Genomic DNA, 23,268 nt, shown 5'->3' on the forward strand with positions numbered 1-23,268 from the left:
GGGCAGATTGAGGGTGGAATGTAGACACAGATGCAAATGTCTGGGACACCCCTGGCTCAAACACAGAACTGGTTGGGAGAATGGTGGACATTAAAATAGGGTCTGGGCTGGGGCATCTGGGTGGCTCAGTTGGTTAAGCGTCTGACTCCTAATTTTGGCTCAGGTCATGATCTCATGGTTCATGAGTTTCAGCCACGCATTGGGCTCCATACTGACAGCATGGAGCCCGCTTGGGATCCTCTCTCTCCCGTTCTCTCTCTGCCCTCCCCTGCTCATGCTCACATTCTCTCTCAAAATAAATAAATAAACTTTAAAAAATAGAGTCTAGGCTTTAAAAAAAATTTGTTTTATGCTTATTTACTTTTGAGAGACAGAGAAAGCAAGAGCAGGAGAGGAGCAGAGAGACCAAACAACATGGTGTGGGGTAATTTACCTCTGCCTCGTAAGCCATGGCAAGGAGCTTAGATTTTATTGCAATCTATGGGAAGTCACTGAAGAGTTTTGAGCAGCAGACATTATTACCCAGCCTGATTTCAAATGATCAACCTGTCTGCCATGTGAAGGCTAGATGAGAAAGGGGCAAAAGTGGAATCAGGGAGATCATGAAGACTATTGCCCACCCAGATGAGAAAAGAGAGTAGGTTGAGCTGGGATGGTCCTGGCAGGGATAGAAATGAATGACACATTCAGTATAAATTTTGGAGGTAAAAAGGACATAGCAAGCTAAAGGGTGAGTGTAAGGGTGAGGGAGACTTTAGAATATCTTAAATTTAAAATGTCTGTGAGATGTCCCAGTGTAATTGTCTAGTAGGAAAATCTGTGGTTTAGGGCACAGATGAGGGAATTGTTGGCACAGAGGTGGTGAACACCACAGGAAGATTAAGGCAATCTGACAAGGCAGTCTAGACAGCCAAAGGACCCAATGAAGGATTGAATCCAGAGAGCAGTCCAAAGACAAAAGAAACTCAGAAAGTTTAGAGGTCACATGTCTCAAGAGAATCCAAGAAAGAGAGAGAAAGAAAGTGAATGGGATTTGGCAGCCAGGTCAAGGCAGCAAAGTACAAAAAAGTGCCTATCCAATTGGGCAACTTGGAAAAGGCAGTTTTAATGGAGTTTTAAAGGCAAGGTTCAAAATGGAGTTGGTGAAGAAACGAAGAAGGAAGAATGAGGAAGGAGACAGCATCTGTAGAGAAATGTTTTAGAGGCTGGAGTTGAGTGGGTTCACAAATGGAGGAAATATGGAGATGGCTTGGAATGGAATTCTCCAGCACATGTTTGCAAATGTTGGGATGATACAACAGAGAGGGAGAGGGTGATGAACAGATGAAAGAAAGCGATTGCACACAGACACAGATTTGATGGGAGAAACATGAATGAGTTCTGTTTCATGACTTTTCATCTTTTTCGGTGACATAAGGGGTAAGGCCATCAGCTGAAAGTGTTGATGGGGGAGGGAGGATGGAATATAGGAAGTTTGAGGAAATAAAGTCTAAAATGAAATTCTCAGACAAAAGAACCACGAAATTACTAGGGAACTATAGCAGGACTGTCAGACCATGAGAAACATCCATTTGGGATCTGCAGCAATGGATTTAAAGTAAAAATGGAGGGGCGCCTGGGTGGCTCAGTCGGTTAAGCGTCCAACTTCAGCTCAGGTCATGATCTCATGTTTCGTGAGTTTGAGCCCCACGTCAGACTCTGTGCTGATAGTTCAGAGCCTAGAGCCTGCTTTAGATTCTGTGTCTCCCTCTCCCTCTGCCCCTCTCCCACCCATGCTATCTTTCTCTCTCTCTCTCTCTCTCTCTCAAAAATAAACATTAAAAAAATTGTTTTAATTTAAAGTAAAAAAGGAAATATAATTTTCTCCAGTAGTGATCAGCTATTTAGGTGCTAAAACAGAGTTCATCCAAGCTTGAACTTCTGTCTTTTGGTTGAGTGGTAATTAAATGGTGAAAGATTTCAAGGTAGGGGAGATCTTTAAGAAGATAGAGGGCTGTGATGCTGACCAACAGAAAAGGTTTAAAAGACCAAAAAAAAAAAAAAAGTAGGAAACCCAGTTTGAGCAACAAAAAGATGGTCTTTAGAGCCAAGGGGAAGAAAAAGTTATTTTCTTTTTTTTTAAGTTTATTTCTTTATTTTGAGAGAGATAAGACAGCACAAGTATGAGAGGGACAGAGAGAGAGGGGGACAGAGGATCTGAAGTGGACTCCATGCTGACAGCAGAGAGACCAATGTGGGGCCCGAACTCATGAACCATGAGGCTTGAGCCAAAGTCAGATGCTTAACTGACTCAACCACCCAGGCACCCCCTAAAAGTTATTTTCTGAATGAGGAAGAGGATGGATTTCTGTTGAGCTTCTCTTCACAAGAATCTCTGCTTCTCCTCTCAGCCCCAACCTGTGCTCTACTACTCCCCTTGGAAACGAGAGTGCAAGCTCATCCATAGCACTACTGGCCAAGGGAAAAGCAGACAGACAATGGCCACCAGGCGAGATGAGGCCAGTGTGACCGTAGCTATGCACCCTACTGCGTGTGTGAGACTTGCAATGCTAGGTGGCTCTGCGAGAGTATTAGCTTAACCCCAAGATGAACTTTTATCATAGTTTCTGCACTATCAGTAGACTCGCAACCCTCCGCCATAGCCACATAACAGTTCATCAGGGATTAACGTGATTAACATAAGAAGACAGGCTCCAAGGTGAAGAGAGTCCTTGAGAACAGCACATCCTCTGGAGACTTATAAGCATGCCTTTTATTGATGTCTTAGGACTACAGAGTTTGGAAGTCTAGCCAGATTCTAAACTTTACCTCCCTAAATGCTGTCTCTACCTTCGTTCATATTTTCCTCCCCTTAAGAGCTATACATTATAACAATCTATAGGACCCTCATTTAAACAGTTCTATACACGCAATTCATATTAAGTGATTGCACATGACTTTATAAATACATTGAACCTAAGTGACCATTAACTATTTAAAAATTAGAAAATTGTTACCCTTACACTTGGCTAATTAATACACACTATTACTATCTCCCTAATCACCACCCACACATATTATGCTCATGTTTTACATAAGCTTTTTTAAGGAAATTAAAATTGGCAGGATAAATATTTTCTCAGTATAGTTTAAAACCTGGTTTATCACATGTATTGTATTTCCTTCATTTTTCACAAGCCAGACTGTCCTATAATGAAGCTTATCAATTTTACTACTGTAGTGAACATTCCTTCACAGTCAGCCAGATGTTCTGCATCAGTCAAGGAAATTAAAAAAACACACACACTTTAGAGAATAGTTAACAAAATAACTCTATTCCTGGGGGAACAGAGGTATGTCACTCCTCCAAAAAGTCAATTTCAATCCAAATAGTCGTTTGGGTTCTTTTCTTAAACGATCAGTGCATGAGTAAAATATTTTACTTTTTCCCTTGATGCTATCATGGATATTGTGTGAGTGCCTACAAATCCTGGCCACTAAACTATTGGAATAAACAGCACTTTATTTCAAGCAAAGAGGAAGCGTGGTAGTTAGGAGCTCAGGATCTGGGTTTGAATCCTGTCTCCAGCGCTTACTGGTTCTTTGATTTAAGTCCTCTGTGCTTCATCTTCCTTAACAAGACACTAATACCCACTTCATAAGGATGTTACAAGATTTAGAAGACATAATACATGTAGAGCAACTGGGTGGCTCAGTTCGTTAAGCATCCAGCTTTGGCTCAGGTCATGATCTTGTGGTTCATGAGTTCAAGCCCCGTGTCAGGCTCTGTGCTGACAGCTCAGAGCCTGAAGCCCACTCCAGATTCTGTGTCTCCCTCTCTCTCTGCCCCTCCCCTGATCATGCCTTGTTTCTCTCTCTCTCTCTCTCTCAAAAATAAACACTGAAAAATTTTTTTAATTTATAAAAAAAAGAAGACATAATACATGTAAAATTCTTCGAACAGTGACTAGCCCACGGTAAGAGCTCAGTACATGGTAACTAGTATCATTTTATTGTACTTCCTCTGCAAGACCCCTTAAACAAAATGAATAACAAAGGTTTCATCCTTTGAGACAGATCTATTTTCACAATAGCCAAAAATTTATGTAGGCCCAGGTCTATTATAAAAGGAGACTGTTCATACTGAATAATAGTTATTGTTTAGCAAAAGGTGGGTTTCACTAAAGTAATGAAACTTTTGTACATGGCTCATGAATATACCCTACAAAATAGTTTTGGAAGAGACTTCTAAAAATGTTTTGAGCAGAGGCTGTGTCACTAAAATATGAGTAGTCATTCAAATTTAACACTCATTTCAAAATATAAAATCCTGGTTTTTTTAATGTAAAAACTCAGCAATTTAAGTATCTCAGTAATTGACATATCAAGAAAGAGAACAGTCAGTGGCACTGTTTGCCTTTTTTTAAAAGATTCTGTACATTGCTTGTAGATTAACAAACTCTTGGTTCTAGGGAGACATTACCACATTACCCTCTTTCCTTTAGGGATTACGAAGTAACCTTTATTTTTTTTTAATTCAGTATACAAATATTTCCTAAAGTCTAATTATTTTCAATATATTGTTACATTGTTATACTATCTTCACTACAATTTGGGGTTATTACTGTAGGCCATTCCTAGAGATAGGAGCCTTTTTTAAAAAGTTCTTTGCTAAATACAGTCAATAGAATCATTTGATGCCTCATTCCAGGGTCTGGTAATTCCTTCTACACAGTCTCCCTTGTAGCCATGACAAATTGCTCATGCTCAGTGTGAGCCCCTTTCTTCATGGTCTTTTCCCAGAGCTGATGGGAAACATTAGAACACCACCCCCACTCCAGGGCTGCTGAGTAGTTCTTAGACCTTAGTCCATGCACGAGTCCCTGGAGACCTTGTTTAAATGCAAGTTCCTGGGACCTCTGTGGATCTTGCAAGTGGTAATTTTGGGGGTGTGCCTGGGACTCTGCATTTCTGACACACATAATCCAGGTGATTCTGAGGTAGAAGGTCCCACCAACTATTCTTATGGAAATACTGGAAGAGAGGCAAAGGCACCTGGAATCCAATTGACTCGGCTTGAGTCACATCTCTCCCACCGACATGCACTGGGCATCTGGGCAAGTTGGTTAACCTCATCGAAGCTTAACTTCTTCATCTATAAACTAGGAACAAATTCATCTGCCCGATAGTGTTGCTAGGAAGGCATTATGAGATGATGCATCTAGTTAAACACCCGGCAGAGCACCTGGCACAGTGAGTGCCCCATAAACAGCATCTATAAAATCATTGCTTTATAACCTTTGAGTTTGTGGTTAAGTCACCTGTTTAGTTTTCTCTTTTTTGGATTTGTAACAACTTAGATATCTTTATGGCCCTGCTCTGACTTTTTAAGAACTGAACGTTGTAGTCTGTGTCTGATCAGGGCCCAGGTACCTCATTATAAACCTATATATGTGTCTAATGATTCCCCAAATGGGCACACCTCGTTGCACCCTTTAATTTCAGCATCTCATTAGTGTTCCATTTGCCCACTTTGTTATTTCCCATTCCCTCACTAGTGTCCCCTTCCTTTTTTTTTTTTTTTTTTTTTGCCTTTCCTTTCAGTCCCCACATCTTCCTATGCCCATTTCTTTATTCATGGCATTAAATCCTTCCTTTTATGCTTGTCATGATTCCTTCCTTTCTGCACAGCTCATTACATCCCTCCATCTGTGAACCTCATTATGCCATCCCATTTTTATCTTGTTACATCCTCATCATGCACATATTATTAGCTCCTCCATTCATGCATAGCACTGCATTCTTTCTCTCTGCTTCTTATCATGACCTGCCCTTTCCACCCTTCCCATTTAATGCTTCCATTTATAAATCACATTACATCCCCCCCAAATGCCTTCATCATTACACCCATCCATTTATGCATCTCATTACTTTTGCCCATGCACATTTCTATGTGCATTTCTATTTGTACATCTCATTATGGCCCCATCAAACATGCACATGTCATTACTCCCCTTTCAAATGTTCGTGTTGCATTACATCCTTCTATGTTTGCATCTCATTACATCCAATATTCCTAGGTTTGACAACAAACTAACAAAGACAGATAAGTGTGTTACTTGCTTTTAGAAAACAAAATATGTTTCTCAGGCACCTAACATCAGTGTTTCTTAAACAAGTCACTCATTTCAGAAAGATTTACATATTTATCTAGCTAAGAGATTAAAAAAAAGACACCCTCTATTTTATATGCATAAAAAAGAGCTCCTTATCTTGTTTTGTTCAACTCATGGTCATTATCACTACTTTGTATTATTTCTCTACAGTTTACAAAGTGATGCAATTATCCATGAATTTATTTGTGGCAACAACTCTCTGAAAGAGACAGCTTAGGGATCCCAGTCATTTTACAGAATGAGAATTGCATTGAAAGCACCAGGAAATTAAGTTATTTCCCAAGAACTGCTAGTGAATGGCAGTGGCAGGGCTCAAAGTCAGATCTTCTGTCTCCAAAATCTACATTCTTTATGCCATACCACTCTGCAGAAAAAAAAAATCCCTTATTTCTATGTATCATGTGTCATTTAATCCATTCCATAACACTTCCCTATGACAGACGCTGGTGTTTGCACGCTTTAGGTGCAAACCTAAAGCTTTAGGTTTGCTTTATTTTCTTTTCTAAAACAAAATAACATAACACCAATGCTTTGAAATAAAACACTTAGCATTTTGTGTTCATCTCTTTGTCCCTGAGTTTGAAGAACTAGATTACAAGAAGCTTTAGTGCGGAGTCCCCCAACAAGAAGAAATGCACATAGACTAAGATGCAAAAGTCAAGACAAAGAGATGGTCCTTTACTGCTCTTCCCCACCAACACCAGCCTCATACAGGCAAAATAAGGGGACTTCCCTACAAGAGATTTGAGGGATACCAAGGAAGCCCCCCACCAGGTTCCGCACCTTTCTTCCTGACAGATCCTAAACCTGGCCAGTCTCTGCTTCATTGAACTGTGTTCTCTGCCTCACTTTTATTTTCTATTTTATTATGAAACAGCTCATAAATTCAGTAAAGTGCAGAAAGATGATACCCATTCCCATCACAAGATAGAAGAGATGTTTACATTTCTTCCATATTTACTTCAAATATTCCCCTTTGCCAGAAGAAAGGAATTGTAAATATTCTCTTGAGGTTGGTGTGTATTATTTCTATTTCCACAGATATTTTTGTACTTTTGTTTTCAAATTTTACATATGTGTTATAGTGCACATATCTTTTGCATATCCTTTCTGTGCTTAACATTATGTTTTAAAAAAATGTCTGTTCACACATGTGAAGCTAGCTCATTCATTTTAGTATCTATAAAGCTTTCCATTGTGTAAATAGACCAGAGTTTACTTTATCCATTTCTCTCTGAGGGGCTAGTGCAACATCACATCTGCCTTGTTCTCTTATTACTTCATCAGTGCTGAGTGCTGTGCTCTACCCGTTGAATGACTAAGTGGAGACATTTGAAATTCTCACATCATGGGAAGCAATGCCTTCTCCATAGATCCATAGCAGAGTCCGTTTTCTCCCCATTGTAACTGCTCCAAGTAGTAAACACATCAACAAAATGATAGTTCTTAAGTAAAACTGGACTCTGGCCAAATGTTGGTATGTACTTGTGTATTAAAATAATTGTACCTAAAATGGGTGGTCTGATTCCCAGATACTTCTTATGTTAGCAAAAGGCAATAAAGATGGGAAAAAAATGCAATATTTGCCACAGAAATGTGGTTGATTTTTCCTCTGGTTAAGAAGCAATGGTTTAAGGAGTCATTGGAGACTACTGCCAGCCTCTGATGCAAGCAGACCAATATGACTGTGGCCACCAAAAGTATGGCCTATTTCAGATATAAGAAAAGACTGTTAGATAGTAATCCTTCCAGAAACTTCAGAGCCTAGAAAAGCCTTCCATTGTGGTGCAGAAAAGGAATTCTTCATATTGTGCTGGTGGGAATGTAAATTGGATCATTCTGACAAGCAATTTAACAGAACTTAGTGAAGTTAAGGATATGCATGATGTTCAATTTTTAATGCCTCGTGCAAACAAGATTTCTGGAGCAGAGCAGATTATTTACAGCTAATAACCTCACTGACTCCCCTTTGCTTACATTATTAATCCTGGGCAACACAATGAGAACCTGGTGTCATCCTACACATACAAGGTCCATACCGTAGGAAAAGAAATACTGAGAATATGAATCTGGATATTTATATGGTGGGGTGCGGGTGGCCAGCACCCCCACTCATCTGAAAGAAGGAGGGAAAAATTTTTGCTCCTTGGGAAAGATTCTGGGTTTTTCTACCTTTTGGAATATAAATAAATCTCTCCAGGGCGAGGATAAGACCAGTGTCTCCAGCCTGACAGCTTAGACATGTCTCTAAATCCTGGGTCTCATCCCCACCTTGAGATGTAAACACATACTTCTGGGAAGATAAATCTCTCTAAATGGTCTCTCACTTTCTAATAAGTCATAAATTACTTCTCAAGCTTGTTCTTTTAGCCCGAGTCCCAAGTTTTAGTAAAATTTGCTCAGAAAGCCCAAACTATGCAGAAACATAAAAAACAACAAACAACCCAACAGATTTTCTGTACATTCTTAAACATACCCTGTGATCTAATAATTCCACTTCTTTTTTTAAATTTTTTTAATGTTTATTTTTGACAGAGAGAGAGAGACAGAGCACGAGTAGGGGAGGGGCAAAGAGAGAGAGACACACACACAGAATCCGAAGCAAGCTCCAGGCTCTGAGCTGTCAGCACAGAGCCTGACATGGGGCTCAAACTCACGGACCATGAGATCATGACTTGAGCCGAATTGAGATGCTTAACCCACTGAGCCACCCAGTCGCCCCAACAATTCCACTTCTGCATGATTATCCAGAAAAATTCTTACTCACGTCCACAAGGGGATGTGTATGAGGATATTCATTGTTGCATGGTTCATGTAAGTGTAAACATGGGGCACAGTTGGCGCCTATCACTAGTGGAATGGTTACATTAAAATGAGACAGTGGCAGATGTGCACCACATCATTCTATGGCAGTGGCAACAAACTAAGTATACATACGATGCCATGTACTCTTGAGAGTAACAAGCAAGAAATGGAATGTGGTCCATGGCATAACATTAATGAAAATGAAAAACACAGTAAGCATATTTTTCAAGAACCCAGACATGTTTGAAGAAATATATCAAACCCAAAATCACTTACTTAAAGGGGACATGGAGCATCTGGGAATGAGAATAGTATCAGGGATAATGAGGGGGAAATAAGAGAAAATAACCTGCATGGCTGCAGAGTATGGTTATGTTGCTAACTGACTTCCAGAGGAGAAAAAGAAAGCCCCTTCACTGAGCTCATTCCATATCAGCTCCCTCTGTGGTCTAGTACCACGTGGTAGTACAGTAATCCCCCTGCTGTATTCTTGGAGATACATTCCAAGACCCCCAGTGGATCCCTGAAACCATGGATAGTACTGAGCCAAATATATACTATGCTTTTTCCTCTACATACATACCTATGATAAAGGTTAATTTATAAATTTGAAAAACAAATAATCCAGTGAAGAAATGGGCAGAAAACATGAATAGACACTTCTCTAAAGAAGACATCCAGATGGCCAACAGGCACATGAAAAGATGCTCAATGTCGCTCCTCATCAGGGAAATACAAATCAAAACCACACTCAGATATCACCTCACGACAGTCAGAGTGGCCAAAATGAACAAATCAGGAGACTATAGATGCTGGCGAGGATGTGGAGAAACGGGAACCCTCTTGCACTGTTGGTGGGAATGCAAACTGTTGCAGCCACTCTGGAAAACAGTGTGGAGGTTCCTCAGAAAATTAAAAATAGACCTACCCTATGACCCAGCAGTAGCACTGCTAGGAATTTACCTAAGGGATACAGGAGTACTGATGCATAGGGGCACTTGTACCCCAATGTTTATAGCAGCACTCTCAACAATAGCCAAATTATGGAAAGAACCTAAATGTCCTTCAACTGATGAATGGATAAAGAAATTGTGATTTATATACACAATGGAGTACTATGTGGCAATGAGAAAGAATGAAATATGGCCCTTTGTAGCAACGTGGATGGAACTGGAGAGTGTGATGCTAAGTGAAATAAGCCATACAGAGAAAGACAGATACCATATGTTTTCACTCTTATGTGGATCCTGAGAAACTTAACAGGAACCCATGGGGGAAGGGAAGGAAAAAAAAAAGAGAGGTTAGAGTGGGAGAGAGCCAAAGCATAAGGGACTCAAAAAATGAGAACAAACTGAGAGCTGATGGGGGGTGGGAGGGAGGAGAGGGTGGGTGAAGGGCATTGAAGAGGGCACCTTTTGGGATGAACACTGGGTGTTGTATGGAAACCAATTTGACAATAAATTTCATATATTTAAAAAAAAATAAACAGTACAAATGACAAAAAAATTTATAAATTAGGCACAGTAAGAGATCAACAACAAATAATAATGAAATAGAATAATATAGCAATATACTACAATAAAACTTATGTGAGTGTAGTCTCTCAGAATATCTTATTATACTGTACTCACTATTCTTCTTGTAGTGACAGGAGATGATAAAGTGCCTAGTGAGGAGATGAACTGTGGTGAATGATGCAGGGAGTATGACGTAGTAGCTTTAGGCTACAACTGACCTACTGATGATACATCAGAAGAAGGATTATCTGCTTCCAGGCTGGGGTTGACAGTGGGTAACTGAAACTTTGGAGAGTGAAACCACAGATAAGGGGGGACTACTGGACACAGCAGTGCTAGATGCTCAATATACAGTTATTAAATGCAGGTGGCAACCATTGATGCTGGCTGTCATGCCAATGGTTCCAATGATTATATTTTACTGCTATCACCACTGTAAAAATGTCAAATTTTCTTGATATTTTGAACACTGGTAATCTTTTGCCCTGGCTTCCACTCTGATTAAAAAATACTTTGCTGCCTTTAATGGACTAAATTTTAAAAGAAATTAGGTTCATAAAGAAAGTAATTGTGGGTTTATCAAACATTTATGAAGCTTCACCCAATTTTCCACCTTTAGTTTCCACTCAATCCATATGCTTGCATTAGCTTTTGCATAAACTGCTTTATTTAAACTCTTATAATGTTTACTGCCAACATTTTATATTCACATTATTTTCTCATGATCCCTAGGCGAATGTGAAAACTTTACTTTTTGAGTCAAATCAAATAATCTATCATATTTGTTGGTTCTTACATGAAAGAGTTCTTCAAAACTTCTCTCAGAAATGAATCAAACATGCTTTCTTCCAGCCACTTGGAGCCAGACCCATGGTTGGAATTGCCACAACTTGCCAACAAGCAGTGTCCCAACACACTGGTACTCAAAGGATAGGGAAAAAGTCAAGTCTATTCTGTGATCTATAGTAATAGTAAGGAGCTGGCCACATTAACCTTATATACTCATATGTACCTAGAGTTCCCTTATTAGTCTGGGATAGAGAAAGGAGAGACAATGGAACAGAGTGCGTGTGTGACATCTACATTGAATACAGAATTATGTTATGAGTGCTTCTGGCTCAGCACCCTTGCTGCCTCTGCTCAGAGCCTGTCTCCCACCTGTTGCCCACTCCTTCCTCACACATCCCAGCCTTCTGCCAACTTTCAGATAAGCCTAAACAGCTTCAATTTTCACGCCTCTTCTCTTCTTTCCAAGTTGTACAATTTGGAATAATAATGTCTCTGATCTTCAAGAATGGAATTTTTGCTCTTGCAACCAGATTGTATATGTTGTCATTTGAAGCCAAACTACTGTGGAAAAGTATAAACATATGCACAAGAGGACTGAAAAATTCCTCAAATACCGATTAATGGAAACAAATCAGTCATCCTTGTCTGTTCCCAAGGATGTAGGGTTAATCACCAGTCATTGCACATCAGAATAACCTAGGGGCTTGTTTAGAAATGCAGATTCCCAGGCACAAACACAGGCTAGTCACATTAGGTTTCTAGGAATGGAACCTGTGTTTGATGTTTGTAACAAGTTTCCCTGGGATTCCAGATACCGACACCTCCTAAGAACCAGTGATTTGGAAAAGCTGAGAACGAGCAGTCAACATGCTATATTGATGGATGTAGACAAATATTCTTCAATTACTAACATTTTATTCTAAAAACTTGCTTTATAAAATTAAATAAAATGAATTCCTGTAACACACATAGAGATGCAGGTATATTTTTTAAAAATATAACTGAAAGGGCTGAGTGGGCATAATTGAATAGACATGAAAGTTTAAAACCTAAATGCTACTGTTGATATAAATGGAAGATAAAATCTATGTGTCTCAATTAGTAAACATTTACAAAGATTCATTGAACATCTATTATGAGCAAAGTGATATATTCAGTATTTTCAGAAGCTGTGAAATAATATGGAAATTAATCTTCTTGGGGTGCCTGGGTGGCTCAGTCGGTTAAGCGTCCGACTTTGGCTCAGGTCATGATCTCACAGTTTGTGAGTTTGAGCCCTGCATTGGGCTCTATGCTGACAGCTCAGAGCCTGGAGCCTGCTTCGGATTCTGTGTTACCTCTCTCTCTGGCCCTCCCCTGCTCAGTCTGTCTCTTTCTCAACAATAAAAGAAAAAAAAAGAAAAAAAAAGAAAGAAATTAGTCTCCTTGCCAAGGGGGCTTTAATCCAGTTGAGAGCTGAAAGAGTCACACCAGAAGAAGATAAAATCATAACCAATCACAAATAAAGATGTATTTCAGTTTTCCTCTGTGAAGAATACTATGCACCCAATGCATTATTGTATCACATCCTTGGAATATAGGACAATGTCTCCTTCATCTATTTATCCTTGGTTCCTGACACCAGGTGCTATAAATACTGTTTGCTATAAATTGAATAGTAATATTTTTCAGAAGTTGATTTAAAAATTAAATTATAGCATAAATATTCTTTAGAGTTTCTTTTGCTAGTTTATTCATTCAGTGCACAGTATGTTTCTTACAAGACGCTATGTATGCTTGCACAATGTGGGACAATATGAATAACATAAAGATAAGTGATATAAGGATGACTCATTAATTTTTTTCCCTCAATAAGTTTTTGCACACCCTGGACTCCATATAGTTAGAATTCGTACACTAGAAATAGCTGTAAAGACATAAAGCCCTCCTATTTTGTGAAAATATTGGAGATCATTAAAAAAGGAAAAAAACCTCTTGTTTACATATCTTAAAGCATACTTGAAGTATGTGCCTAGAGTTGATCCCATTAACCATAGGCACACAGAACACATGAGGCAATCCTATGTTTTGTATCTGTGCAAAAAATATCTTTAAACAGAATTTAAATGTACCAGAACCCAAAGTTCTTCCAGATGTATGCTTTCACTGATTTCTGGAAAATTGTTTCCCCATACCCTCTCACACTACATCGACCACTGTATAAGACCCAGAGGCCACTTTGCACTTTTACAGAATCCATAGCATTGACTCATGCTGTCGTTATCATCAACATAACGTTGTAAATATTCTCTCATCTTTCCAGGCTATTTGGCTATTTTTCCCCTAAGAGGCTTTGCAAGAGACTTTTTATATAGTTCTCCAAATTCCTACTCCCGTTAATGATTTTTTAAAAAATAGAGAAACGTTCATTTAATCGGCTATTTAAAAACATCATTTTTCCTGCAGGGGCCTCTATCCCTTTTGAATTCGATGGTATTTATCAAGAAAACCTTTCTTACTGTATTCTTACTATGATTATGTATCTTTTTCTTTATATTCTTCTGGTTTTATTGAGGCCTGAATTGGAGCGTTCTCAGAAGAATGTGACCTCTCTAAGTAAAATCATCATTTTAATTGAGAATTGGCCAACAGGGTGTCTGTCACCTTCCCTTCTTCATGGCACAATGTCGGTATTGAGTCTTTGTGCTACATAACAAATTACCCAAACCTAGAAACTTAAAAAAACATATATTTGTTATCCCACAGTTTCCTTGGGTCAGGAGTCTGCTTGTGACTTAGCTGGGTCTTCTGCTCAGGGTCTCACAAGGCTGCAGTCAAGATATTGGCTGGGCTATGATCTCATTTAGAGGTTTGACTGGGAAGGGTCTGCTTCCAAACATGGTTAGGCTGTTGGCAGATATCATTATTTGGGATTGTAGGACTAAAGACCTGGAACTCTTACTGGCTATTGGCTGAAGGCTGCCTTAAGGTCCAAGAGGCCACCCACAGTTACCTGCCTTGTGGCTCTGTCCATAGGCACTTCATAGCATGGCAGCTTGCTTCTTCAGGCCAACAGGAGAGTCTCCCTTATGCATCTGCTAACAAGATAGGTCTGTGTGTGTGTGTGTGTGTGTGTAGTGTGCAGTGTGTGTGTGGTGTGTATGTGTTTGTGTACATAATAACATAATCATGGGATTGATATCTTATCATCTTTGTCATTTTCTCAGAAGCAAGTCACAGGTCTCTCCCACACCTAAGAAGGGTTTACATGAAGGAATGAGCACCAGAAGATGGGAATTATGGTGGGGGGCGGGTCACCCTAGGGTCTGTCTACCACAATGCCATTGAACTAAAGTACTTCAGGGAGGAACTATACCTAGATATGAATGATTTTTATTATTCTTCTGGGATCTAGTTGTTTTAAAATAAGCTTATAATTCTCTAAATAAGTCAATTTTAATTCTCTTGGTATTAAAAAAAAAGCCATATAGTAATTCTCGGGCAAGGCCTCAGAAATTATAAGACCCAGGAGGGTAAAGAAGATAAGGAGGAGAGAGAAATCATGACCTCAAGCACAGTCAAGAAACCAAAATTCCAAAAATGTAGGTATCGCTATTTGATGGTTTGTGTTTGCTTGTTTTGTGATTTATTTTGCTTTGATCTTCCAACAATATTTGAAGCTACATGTGTTGCATCTGTCTCTCTTCAAGGTTGGCTGTTATTGCTGATTTCAACAGTTCAGAGAATTACCCTCTATCTTCTTCAGTCAGTTCCCTTTGCATAACACCTAAATCCTCTAAAGAATTAGCCTGCTTTTGACTTCAGAACTTGAACGCTGGGATGTAGCTTGCCATCTGTCCTAAACTTTTTAAGTAACTTATTGCCAAGACAAATGTGGATTGTAGGCAACAACCTGGGACATTTCTGGTCTCAGAACAGGAAAAATAAAGGAACCCTTAAGTATTATTTTAAGTACTTTGTTTGTTAGCAGTGTTTGTGGTGAATGAAAAATTGATCCTTGGTTGTGTGTGAAATAGAGAAGTGATCTGCATGCCAATGGCCCATAGACTTCAGAGACTTCAGAGTTCTGAAACTGAGATTTATGAACATCTGCTTTTCCCCCATAAATTTAAATATAGATTTCATCCTTTGAAACCTGCAAAACTCCCAGGTGCTTCTTCAGTCTTTATCTTGGGAACATGCTTTAAAAAAAAATGGTATTAAATGTTAGCAACTCAAAATACTATATTCAGCATGTTGAGGCTCCAAGATGTCCAATGCCAGAACACAAGCCATAATAGTCTTAATAAAGAATGATGAAAAGTATTTCTTTCTAGTCCCAGTTTATGCCTTTCATAATTCCACAAATATTTATTTCATGCTTGCTTATGGGATAGGCATTTTTAGCACTGAGGTCATAGCAGCCAATATAACAGAGAAAATCCCTGCCTTCATTGTGTTTATGTTCCAGTGAGTGTAAATGTTCTCTTAAAAGAATTCCCTTTAAATGTTCATAATACTTTCATATGGTTCATTGGAAAACTTTGCACTGGGCTTGCAAACCAATGTTAATCCATTCCTGATGTTGGACTAGATTCTGGGGATACAACTGTGAACAAAGTAGATCTTTATTCTCGCAGGGTTCTTAGGGTTTGGCATATTTCTCACCTCTGTTAAGAAACATAGGCCTGGGAAACAGGAGCTTTGGGGTAGAAACTGAGGAGCCACTTGCCCATTCTTTATTTTTGAGCCATCGTAAGCAGCACAAACAGTGCCTCCATCCTTTGGCTCTTGGGCTTACTAAGAGCTGTTACTATGGGTAGAAGATAAGAATGTGTGGACCAGAGGAAGGGGAATAAAATCACAAGTCTGCAGAGGACAAACTCATAAGTCAGCTAGGCACGTGGAAGGCTAGCAAAGACATTAAATCCCTCTGAGGAAAGCAAGCTTTTAAGAGAGCAGTTCTGACCACCCTGTAGCAGAGGACACAAGGCATTTACATAATAGGAAAGCCTCAGGAGGACAGTAGAGCTATTTAATTTGGTTAGGCTAATAGTATTCCATCCATTTACAGTGTAATAGAACCTTTCTCCTCTGCCTCTTAAACAGGAACACGTTGGCACGATGCCACAGGGCACATAAAACAGCGCCAGTCTTCTTGGTGTGTCCATTCAACTCAGCTATTGGGAGGGGGAAAATTAATTAATTTACTGATAAGTAATTTAAGACATTATTTTTCTATTAAAACCAATACAGCTGCACCATGGAATATAATTCAGGATTTGCATATACTGTTAAGATAAAATATAAAACCGAAACAGTGCCGGAGCAAAGGGCTGAGGGATTAAGCCCTCTCCCATATTTCCCACCAGCCTCCTACGAAGCCAACCTAACAAAAATAATGTTTTGATATGGATAATGGATCCTCAATTTTGTGCAAAGTGTAAATAACAGACAAACTCCCCTACAACTTTCCTATCAACCACGCTGTCCCTTGCGTACCCCTTCTTTTTAGAAATTCTGGAGTTGCCATTAGATGTAAGAAATGTTGGACCGCTTCAGGCCCCACCCCCGAGCCCTGGGGCCTAGCTCTGGGGCCCACGATCACTGTCCTCTGCACTTAAGAGAAGTCCCTTGGAAGGGTTTGAGATAGTTGCTCTTTTCTCAATGCTCCCTCCTTGTCCTTAGCACTGAGTCTGAGTACTGGCCATCCTGCTCCCATATCCCTTTTTTTCCAGTCTCTGAATGCTACATAGCAGGCAGATCAGCTTATGTGCTTTGTGCTTTGTGTTCCTGGAACAGGATCTGGACCAGGTACAGCTCCATCTGGAAGAAGTGAGGTTCTTTGATGTATTTGGCTTCAGCGAAGCAGCAGGAGCATGGCAATGCTTCATGTGCAACAACCCCGAGAAAGCGACCGGTGAGAGACCCCTCCCTTCCTCTTGCTGCTCAGAATCACTTGTGCCCCTGGGGTTTACAGGGACCTATGAGCCCTGCCATTCTAACTGGCCTTCTTCTTGCATGAACGTCCTAAGTTGTAATAATGCACAGAGGTATGCCTGGTGGCCTCTGCCTCATGGTGAGAGAGGTATTTCCCCAGAGTGGGAGTGAGAGAAAGGGAAGATGTTGAAAGGGAGAGAAACATAAAGCAGAAACGAGCAAGAGAAACAACAACTTATGTGTAGTCATCAAGAAAGTAGTACTGGCTATTTTGTCCTGAAAGCATTCATTTCAGTCCAGATGACCCTGAGGGTTAGAGAAAAAGAGGTGTTCTGTCAAAAACCTCAAAGAAAGGAGATGCCGCTAAAGGAGTGAATGCATGCACAACCCTGTCATCTCGTGGTCACCCCTTACACTTTCAAAAAACATTTTTTTAATGTTTATTTATTTTCAAGAGAGAAAGAGACAGAGCATGAGTGGGGGAGGGGCAGAGAGAAGGAGACACAGAATCTGAAGCAGGCTCCAGACTCTGAGCTGTCAGCACAGAGCCCGACGTGGGCTTGAACCCACACACCCTGAGATCATGACCTGAGCCAAAGTCGTACCCTTAACTGATTGAGCCCCCCAGGTGCCCTACCCCTTACACTTTTGCTTGTGATTCTGCTGTGAAACGCTTCAAGAGTGAGGAATTAATTGAGGAATGCCTTCCTAGCTGTTATTCATCCTTTCCCTCCGTTTCTGCTGCCCAAAGAATTTGGTCTACTGACTTTGCCTAAAAATAACAATTAGTGAATATAAGCCAAGCCCTGTGCTAAACATGTCAGCTATAGCTCATTAACATTTACAGTGATCTTATCAGGTTGGTACTGATATTATCTCCATTTTACTGACGGGGAAACTGAGGTACAGAGCAATTTGATTAACTGAGGTCAGACAGGTAATAAATGAATAGCAGCAGATTTTGAACTCAGTCTGACTGCAGGGCCCATGCTCTTAACCACTCCACCATTCTGCCTTCCTGGTTACACTTGCTCCAATCTGACCAGTGGAGTTAGGTTGATAATAAGTCTGTTTTCACAAATTATACTGTCCTTGCAAATGGAGTATTTCATCACTCATTTGCCTTCTGAGGACAAAGAGTTCTCACCACTGACAGTTATCGAGAACTGCAGTTTCAACCAAGAGAACAACGATAAAACACTGCTGAGCCCAAAGCCACTTTGTAGATGAGCCACTCTCTAGAGAGCCACAGATTACACCACCTGTACCCGTTCCTTTCGTTTTAGGATGTTGAGCATCTTAAAGATTACCCATTGTGGCAAGTCTGTTTTCTTGCTAACTGCCAAGAAGTTAAGACTGAATGGAAGAAAGCCTGTTGATTTGGCCAGATGGAGCTGTGAGGGGCTCATGGAGAGGCACCAGCTGAATTGTATTCGCCCACGGAAAAGTTGTGGATGGAAGAGGCTGGCAGTGCAGGATGGCAGGCTTTGTGAGGCGCACATTGTTGGCTGATTACAGAGTCTGCGCTGAGCTGATGCCAGAGTGAACACCCCAATTTTTAAAAAGTTAATTTGAGCAAATAAGGAATTGGGGAATTGAATGTCTCCGTTATAAAACTTTCTCATTAGACCTTATTCCACCTATGGAAAACAGCATAAAAGAAACTTTATTTGAGAGCATGGCGAAGTAGGGTGCTTATCTTAGATGGCTCTGAGAGACCCTTAAGAATTCTCATTCCAAGTAAGCTGAGTCCTTAGCTCAATAAGCATTTAATCATATCTGGACAAAGGAGGCCTCAGAAGAGGGGCTGAAAGTTAAAAACACAAAGTGTTCCTTTAATATATGTTTTCTCAAATTCTCTGCCATACACGTGAAAAGAACAGTTTGCACATTTACTCTTTCTTACTTGTGTTTCTCACAGTTAAATATAGACTGAGAACATATAGCAATAAAAATTCAAACAAGGCCAAATATTTTATAGCGGAACATATTGAATCAAAATGCTTGGCCCTAAAAACTTCAGTATGCTTAGCTTTCTTTGTTCATTTCCTTTTGCTACATGAAAGGGGATGTGAGTCTGAGAGAAATCCTATGTTCAACTATTATTTTCACCAAAAACTCTTGATTCCCTGAAAAATGTATGTAGGTTGTTGATCTCATCTTATTTTTATATAAGCATCTAGATTATACATTTCACAGAAATGAAAGGTCTAACATAATGCTGCCGACACATATTATTCATGGAGACAATATTTACATTCGTGTTCTTAAATTTTAAAGATGATCGAGACATAGGAGTAAATATTTTATTATTTGGTTATGCACAGCAAACGTAGTACCCGAATCCTACTTTTCATTTACGTAATGTATGTTTGTTGTATTGGTTGAATGTCTTCTGCAGGCCAAGGCTTGGGATAAAATATGAGTAAGGTGGAATATCTCTGCTCTGAAGGGGTTCATAATCCAGTTAGGGCCAGAAGGCATATATGGAAAAGTCTAGCATACTTCCTTGTATGTTTATAGCAGGGAATGAATACTTGCTGAGTGAGTGAATGAATGAATAATATTTGGAAATGACAAAATCAAATATGCCTCAAATATTAAAGTAAGATGTTTCAAGATTGTGATTATGTATTAATCAAATCAAATACATCAACTATACCATACCCAGTGCGTTGTAAATCTGGTAAATGAAGATGGGGCTTCTTTCCTCCCTGAGATAAGTCAATATATAAAAAACAAATAGCCCCCAGATTAGCCCCTGACAGACTGTACCTGAGTCTTGTTACTGCTCTGGATTTAATCAGTGCCCTCAGAGTCCAGATTCCCCTCACGGGGTTCAACCTCTGAGAGGATGGGTTTAAAGAAGTAGGATAGGGGAGCCTAAGACAAAAGAAATTTTTTAAAAAACTGTATTATTTTTTAAGTACTGACAAATGGTAAAATAATTGCTGTCAAGTATTCATTGTTCCAATATAAAACAAAAAGTGCTGTTTAGCATCTCCATAAATGAGAAATAAAACATGAGGCATTTTATAAAATTTCAATTAGACATCAGGAAAGACGTCCTACAATATAAATCCTCCTTAACAGTGTGTAAGACCAAACTAGGGGACCCATTCAGAAATTGACAGCAAATCATCTGGCTTACATGGTCACCTAAGTACATTCCCTTTTTCAGATTAAAGTCTTATCACCCACCAGCACTCCTAGCAACATACAGACATTCACAGGCATTTAATATCTGATAGTCAGTAAAATATACTTTGAATCCATTAGATGCAGATAAACTTAGAAAAAACTGAATGCTACAGCAGTCTAAAGTCTAAAAATGAAATTATTATAATTGCTGTCATTTATCATACCAACAATGAGCTGAGTATTTTTCTTATTATTATCGACTCCATTTTATAGATGAGGAGGCTGAAACACAAAGAGGTCAAGTAATTTTCCCAAGGTCACATAGCCACCAAGTGGTAGAACCAAGATTCAGTGCAGCCTAATTCCTGAACCTGAGATTTCAACCTCTTAGGCAAATCCAAATTGAGGACATTGAGTATTGGAAATTCCAATTATATTCCAAGTATATTCCCATTCCAAGTACTGGAAATTCTACAGTGTTATAATATCTACCTCTCTGATGACTTATTCTACTTAAAGAAGAACAGGGGCTTTGTTATGATAATGTGTGGGAAATCATCACATGCAGGAAATAGGTACGTAGAAGCTATTTCCAATCCTTCCAATTGCTGACTCAGTTTCTGATAATCATTTTATAAAAGTACAGAGTAGACAATTAGAAAATCACTGTAATAACTCAAGAGTCCTCTGAGATTTGCCTCGTGGTGTTTATTGCCAATCCTATTACTCCACATGAATGAGAGAATAGAGATTGAGCAAGTGGATAGAACAGAACAGAACTTACTGCTGGAAAACCAAGCAAATCCCCTTTATCAGTTGCCCTCATGTCTTGGAACTGCTAGTGCATGTTAGCAGTAACAGTTAGTCAGCATCATCCTGGAACACATCTGGCTTTAGTCACATTTGTTAAAAGGAGGAGGAAGGACTAGGTCGTGACTTTCACTCTTATTTCTCAAGACACGTGGGATGCCTATGTTCTTACACCCTAGAAAAAATAACTTCGAGACATCTCGGTTTTGGCATTCATGTCCTCCTCTATAAATCTGAGCACTCCCCAGTGTGATTACTCTCTTAGTCACTAGATATTTAGATGTTGAATGTGATCGTCTGTAAGAGGTCTCCTTAGGTTATAAAAGAAGTGAAAGCATTTTTTTCAGCCTTCTGTCACGATTCCTCTTTAGAACGTGATTTCAAATATTTGTGCTATAGAAGCAGGCTCCATTATACGGGCAAATGGAGATGGTTGCAAAATGATATGAAGAAAAGAAAGAGCTCTCCCAGGAGATTTTCTTCACATACCGCAAACTGGTAATAGCCATTGTGTCTCTCCTTTGCCGGACACCTTCAGTGTGGGCTAGATAACTTTCCACTCCAAATACCAATGTGAAAATGGGCTCAATGGCCTCTGAGGACCCAATCTATGGGCCACAAATACCTCTGTGAGTCCATTAGTATGGAAACATTGAATGTCATTATCAACTTTCACAGTAATTTGAACGTAACAAAAAAGAAAACTCCATTTTGGATTTATGTAGTGGCTAGGTTTGCCCTGTGATGCCTTCCCTCCTACTATGTATGTTAGAATATTGTCTTATGTCCTACACATGGGTAGAGTCCCCAAAGTAGGACAGTGCTTATGTAGAATAACCTCACATTTTCACATTTACCTACTGTTAGAGACTACTGAATATGCATTCACTGCATAAAATTGAACGCCAGCTTGTTGTTCGAAGATATTTTCAATTATTTAATGACAAAATAAATACATACATAGTGACTCAGATTAATTATTATCCTGAAATCTTTTTTCTTTTCCCTCTCTTCGCATTTCCCTGTTCTATGCCTTTCTGACACGGGCATGCCTCTCTCTTTTAAACCTTCCCACACACTCACAGCTCACTTGCTCGCTCTCGCTCTCTCTCTCTCTCTCTCACACACACACACACACACACACACACACACGCATACATGGAAACACCACTACCCCCAGATAATAAATTCCTCTCCTCTGTTGTTTCTATTCTCCCACACTTCAGCACACACAGCATGTTGCTACTAATCTTCCCTGACTGGACAGTGAACAGGAGAAGAGGAAGTATGGGTTATTCATCTTTGTATGCCCTACACAGTACTCAGTACCCAGTACATAGTAGTGTTTAACAAGTATTTGATGTATGGATACCAAGTAATTCGTGGATTATGTAAATGATAGGGTGAGTATGGAAGATTTGTTTTGAAATGCAACTTTAAAATCCAATACCTTCTTAAAATTAAATAGACACTGAACTGAAACCTTAAAGTAGCCACTTTTGCAAAATAAATCTTTATAAGAAGAAAATGTTGCTGTGCACAGGATTTTAACATCCTATGGATACCCAATTTCAATATTTTACTAAGAGGTTTCAATACACACATATACACAGAGTCCATAGTAAACGCGCTAAGAACATGTCGGCCTCGATGGGAAATAAACTAAGCTCAGTAACCTAGCACCCTTCGGGGCTAATTTCTATTCTTTATCTCCCGTCCCTTTCCTGATCCTTCTGCCTTATCATATTGGGTTAACAATCTTATCCTGACATAGGGTAAAAGTGTCTGATGGCCTTATGCTTGTAGCCAAGCATTAGTCAGCCCATGGTTCTCCACAAACAGATCATCACACATGGGAATGTATCCTTTTCACTTGGAGAATAAGCTGAGTCAAGCCAGTCTATGGAGCAGAAGCATGCTTTCAAAAGGCAGACTAAAATGAGTAAACCAGTCTCTTATCACTACACCACCTTAAGATAACATTGATTTAAAGAATTTTATGTAGTTCTAAAATAAAACGCTTAAAATATTTCAGGAGAGCTGTGGCCATCACCTTGCAGAGTAACCCTAACGTTTTGTTCAACTATATAACTAACGTTAGGAAAGGAAAGAAATGTGTTTTTCAGCCACAA

The 23,268-nt window shown here is 39.5% G+C and overlaps 1 protein-coding gene across 8 annotated transcripts in view; it reads left to right on the top strand.

The window, feature by feature from the left end:
- VEPH1 (ventricular zone expressed PH domain containing 1) overlaps nt 1-23,268 on the top strand; it is a 252,221-nt gene that overhangs the window by 199,027 nt on the left and 29,926 nt on the right. For all 8 annotated transcript variants that reach the window (XM_027061541.2, XM_053221272.1, XM_027061543.2 and 5 more), the window contains one exon: nt 17,048-17,165. In XM_027061541.2, the coding sequence (XP_026917342.1) occupies nt 17,048-17,165 (118 nt within the window). The remainder of the gene's footprint in view (nt 1-17,047; nt 17,166-23,268) is intronic.

The sequence above is a fragment of the Acinonyx jubatus genome, chromosome C2 (assembly GCF_027475565.1).
Source record: "Acinonyx jubatus isolate Ajub_Pintada_27869175 chromosome C2, VMU_Ajub_asm_v1.0, whole genome shotgun sequence".
Taxonomy (NCBI): Eukaryota; Metazoa; Chordata; class Mammalia; order Carnivora; family Felidae; genus Acinonyx; species Acinonyx jubatus.